The 5,191-nt window shown below is 47.7% G+C and overlaps 1 protein-coding gene across 1 annotated transcript; it reads left to right on the top strand.

Moving 5' to 3' along the window:
• Window positions 1-1,024: 1,024 nt before the first annotated feature.
• On the top strand, window positions 1,025-4,319 carry LOC127001454 (loricrin-like). The gene is made up of 2 exons (XM_050865981.1): window positions 1,025-1,033; window positions 2,817-4,319. Exons 1-2 carry the CDS (start codon window positions 1,025-1,027, stop codon window positions 4,317-4,319), a joined length of 1,512 nt encoding a protein of 503 aa, XP_050721938.1.
• The last annotated feature ends 872 nt before the right edge of the window (window positions 4,320-5,191 follow it).

Below are 5,191 nucleotides of genomic sequence, written 5' to 3' on the forward strand. Positions count from 1 at the left end.
GAACTTTCAGAAAACAAAGTAAACGTCATATGCTTCTAGAAGAGGAGGAAATAATAATCGCGATCCAAAGGCGAAAAAAGAGAGAAAAAACCCTGCATCGTGCCATTTTCAGTACACGAGAAAGGCGTCATGTTCTGTAAGCACCACAATTTCCTAGGAGCGAAAAAAACACAAGAAGTACGTACAAACAACACACCAATTCGGAATTCCTGTCGGCAACACACTTAGATATAAAAAAAATAATAATCCCTGTATTGAGAAGCCAAGAAAAATCCCTTCTCACGCAAATAAAGATAAAATTCATACTAAAAATAATAAATCTCAGCCACTACACCACCGGCTAGGAGAAAACACTCAGGCGTCAAAAAAGAAAGATAGGCTACACAGCGAGGCGTCATTTTAGTTAGTTAGTGTATTGAGAAACCACTAAATATCGCCTTCTCACTAAAAGGAAGATAAAATTCGTACTAACAATAACATAACTCTTCCACTACAACTTCACTCGCTGGGAAAAATAACTCAGGCATAAAAAAAAGATACACAGTGAGGCGTCTTTTTAGTTAGTGTAGTGAGAAACCACCCATACCACCTGCACCCTCCCAACAACAACTTGCAATAACAATATCCAATTATCTACCATTAGGGAAAAAAAAAATCAGGCATCATAAAAAAACACACAGCGAGGCGCCACCAGAAAAAAATCTCAGCTGGCAATAGCAGTCTTCATCCATCCTTAATTCGCCCCGCTAAACCTCAATCAAGGGCCATAAAAATCACTGTTACATCGTGGGGCACCCCTCGCGCGCTCGTTTGTGGCCGTGTATCAGTTGCTGCCGGCGAAGCGGTGCGCCTGGGGGGTGAAGAATGATGATGAATGGTGGTGGCGATGGTGGTGCCAGTGGTATTAGTGGTGTATATACGTGTGTGTGTGTGTGTGTGTGTGTGTGTGTGTGTGCTACAGAGCCACTCACCCCACACCTGCCCCGCCTTTAACGGTCCTCACACCTTCATGACACACTCCGCTATGCAGCACGTGAGGAGAATAATGCATTGCGACAACACTGGCTGCCTGACAAGACGCTCTGAAGACCCCTTTAGCAAAAAACCTTCACGACGAGTATAATGCAAAGGGAAAACTCTGGCTACCTACCAACCAACACTCCCTGAAGTACCCTGTAGCGGAACACTTGCCTGCACTACGAGAATACTGCCGTGCGAGAATTAAGGCTCCCCACCAAGACAATCTGGAGTACCCTGTTGCAGGAGACCAGCCTACACTACGAGAGTACTGCCGTGCATGAGCTCTGGCTACCTACCAAGAAGCTCTGGAGTACTTTCAAGCAGAGGACATACCTACGTATATGTACCAAGACCACTGAATAACAGGCTAATTACAATAATAGTAATAGTAATAATAATAATAATAATAATAATAATAATAATAATAATAATAATAATAATAATAATAATAATAATAATAATAATAATAATAATAACAATAACAATAACAATAACAATAACAATAACAATAATAATAATAATAATAATAACAATAATAATTATAACAATAATAATAATACTGATAATAATAATAATAATAATAATAATAATAATAATAATAATAATAATAATAATAATAATAATAATAATAATAATAATAATAATAATAATAATAATAATAATAATAATAACAACAACAACAACAACAACAACAACAACAACAACAACAACAACAACAACAACAACAACAACAACAACAACAACAACAACAACAACAACAACAACAACAACAACAACGACAATGATAATGATAATGATAATGATAATGATAATGATAATGATAATGATGATAATGATAATAATGATAATAATGATAATAATGATAATAATGATAATAATGATAATAATGATAATAATGATAATAATGACAATGATAATAATAATAATAATAATAATAATAATATTAATAATAATATTAATAATAATATTAATAATAATATTAATAATAATATTAATAATAATAATAATAATAATAATAATAATAATAATAATAATAATAATAATAATAATAATAATAATAATAATAATAATAATAATAATAATAATAATTTCGTACCAGGAATCACGTGAGAAGGAGTGAAATCTGAACGAGAAAAAGAAAACTTAACTCAAACTAAGGAGAATTTACATCTTATTGTCCTTGAAGCTTATCAACGGCAGACGCTGAACATCGCTTTCGTCCAAGGAGGCAGGAGAGAGTGCAGGATGCGAGGGACAGAGAGAGGAAGACAAACTACAACCCGCGCGTGCCATTATACTGAAGGGAAATTGAGAAACAAAATAATCGTCAGAAAAGTTAATTACACGGCTCGCTTAAACGGCATGAGTGGAAAGCTATTTCTGGTACCAATGTCATCGATCAAGTAGCAAGTTATGTATGTTATCATGGTGTATTCGGGGAACAAAGCAGGTACGGAATTACTGTGTAGCGTCAGAGCCTTTCAATATGGTGTAGTATCAAAGGGTGTTCTTCATAGCATATATTAATCAGTGTATTAGATGTTGTGTTCTTGATATAATCGAGTGGTGTAATCATCCCTCTTGAAAAGCTTCCGTTCCATCGTAAAATCCTTATTGGAGTCACGACATTGAATTCTTGACATTTATTGCCTTCGGGTGACAGTCTCTTTTGGTAGATTGCAAAGAGTGCAGTGCTACCAGTCTCCTTATGCAAATATTATATGTGGCTTTTGTGTGGGGAAGGTTTAATTTATGATGTGTGAGATGTGCACAGCTCTCGGCAGTGACAGGCGCAGGGGGTCTTGGTGGTACCGGTACACAGGGGGGAGGGGTACACAGGACGAATCACCAAGGGGTCAGGAGGGGAGGGGTTCACAAGGAGAGTCACCGGGGGGTCAGGAGGGGAGGGGTTCACAGGGAGAGTCACCGGGGGGTCAGGAAGGGAGGGTTCACAGGAGAGTCACTGGGGGTCAGGAGGGGAGGGGTTCACAGGGAGAGTCACCGGGGGGTCAGGAGGGGAGGGGTGCACAGGGAGAGTCACCGGGGGGTCAGGAGGGGAGGGGTGCACAGGAGAGTCACTGGGGTCAGGAGGGAGGGGTTCACAGGAGAGTCACTGGGGGTCAGGAAGGGAGGGGTTCACAGGGAGAGTCACCGGGGGGTCAGGAGGGAGGGGTTCACAGGAGAGTCACTGGGGGTCAGGAGGAGGGGTGCACAGGGAGAGTCACCGGGGGGTCAGGAGGGGAGGGGTGCACAGGGAGAGTCACCGGGGGTCAGGAGGGAGGGTGCACAGGAGAGTCACTGGGGGTCAGGAGGGAGGGGTGCACAGGAGAGTCACTGGGGGTCAGGAGGGAGGGGTGCACAGGGAGAGTCACTGGGGGTCAGGAGGAGGTGCACAGGAGAGTCACCAGGGGTCAGGAGGAGGGGTGCACAGGGAGAGTCACTGGGGGTCAGGAGGAGGGGTGCACAGGAGAGTCACCGGGGGTCAGGAAGGAGGGGTGCACAGGGAGAGTCACTGGGGGTCAGGAGGGAGGTGCACAGGAGAGTCACTGGGGGTCAGGAAGGGAGGGGTGCACAGGGAGAGTCACCGGGGGGTCAGGAGGGGAGGGGTGCACAGGGAGAGTCACCGGGGGGTCAGGAAGGGAGGGGTGCACAGGGAGAGTCACTGGGGGTCAGGAGGAGGGTGCACAGGGAGAGTCACCGGGGGGTCAGGAAGGGACGGGTGCACAGGGAGAGTCACCGGGGGGTCAGGAGGGAGGTGCACAGGGAGAGTCACTGGGGTCAGGAGGAGGGGTGCACAGGAGAGTCACCGGGGGGTCAGGAGGGGAGGGGTGCACAGGGAGAGTCACGGGGGGGTCAGGAGGGGAGGGGTGCACAGGGAGAGTCACCGGGGGGTCAGGAAGGGAGAGGTGCACAGGGAGAGTCACTGGGGGTCAGGAGGGGACGGGTTCACAGGGAGAGTCACCGGGGGGTCAGGAGGGGAGAGGTTCACAGGGAGAGTCACTGGGGGTCAGGAGGAGGTGCACAGGAGAGTCACCAGGGGTCAGGAGGGAGGGGTGCTGGGGAGAGTCACCGGGGGGTCAGGAGGGGAGGGGTGCACAGGGAGAGTCACCGGGGGGTCAGGAGGGGAGGGGTGCACAGGGAGAGTCACCGGGGGGTCAGGAGGGGAGGGGTGCACAGGGAGAGTCACCGGGGGATCAGGAGGGGTGGGGTGCACAGGGAGAGTCACCGGGGGGTCAGGAGGGGAGGGGTGCACAGGAAGAGTCACCGGGGGGTCAGGAGGGGAGGGGTGCACAGGATGAGTCACCGGGGGGGGTCAGGGGGGGTCACCAGTACGGGGAACACGCAGCGGGGTCACCTGCTGCACCGCCAGGAGTATGTGCAGAATTTCCGGCCTCAGTTGACCTCTCTTGATCGAGGTTAGAATATCTCCCTCCATGTCTCTCCTTCCTCCCTCCCTCCCTCCCTACCTTTTGCTTTTCCTCATTCCCCTTCCTGTCTTTCTCTTCCCTCCCTTCACCTTTTCCTCCTTTCCCTTCCTGGCCTTCTCTTCACCCCCAACCTTTTCCTCATTCCCCTTCCTGTCCTTCTCTTTCCCATTTCACTCTTTCCTCATTCCCCTTTCTGACTTTCTCTGCCCTCCCTCCCTCGGCGATGGTCGAGTGGTCAGCGTGCGGGCGTGGTGAGCCCGTGGACCTAGGTTTGAGTCCCACCGATGCACGCTGACAATTTTCAATCATCGCCGAGTGGAGGAAGGTTACCCACATGTTGCCCTGATCTTCAATCAACCTTAACTTCAGCGACTTTGTTCAAGTGGAGCACCGGGGGGCAGGATTGGCCAGGCAAGAGTCATATACCACGGCAGTCACTATAAATATAATTTGCCTGCGCCGTTAACGGGCTGGGGTCGTCCTAGAGGCCCTTCCTACCGGTGCTATAGGAAGGACCTAAAAAGATATAAAAAATATTTCCTCTTTTCGTTTCCTTTCCTTCCCTTTCCCCTTTCTCCTTTCCCTTCCCCCTTTCCCCTTTCTTCATTCCCCTTCCAGACCTTCCCTCCCTCGCTACACCCTTTCCTCATTCCCCTTCCTGACCTTCCCTTCCCCTTTCCCCCTTCCCTCATTCCCCTTCCTGTTCTTCACTTCCCCCATTCACCCTTTTTTTTGTTCTTCCC

The sequence above is a fragment of the Eriocheir sinensis genome, chromosome 21, assembly GCF_024679095.1.
Source record: "Eriocheir sinensis breed Jianghai 21 chromosome 21, ASM2467909v1, whole genome shotgun sequence".
Classification (NCBI taxonomy): domain Eukaryota; kingdom Metazoa; phylum Arthropoda; class Malacostraca; order Decapoda; family Varunidae; genus Eriocheir; species Eriocheir sinensis.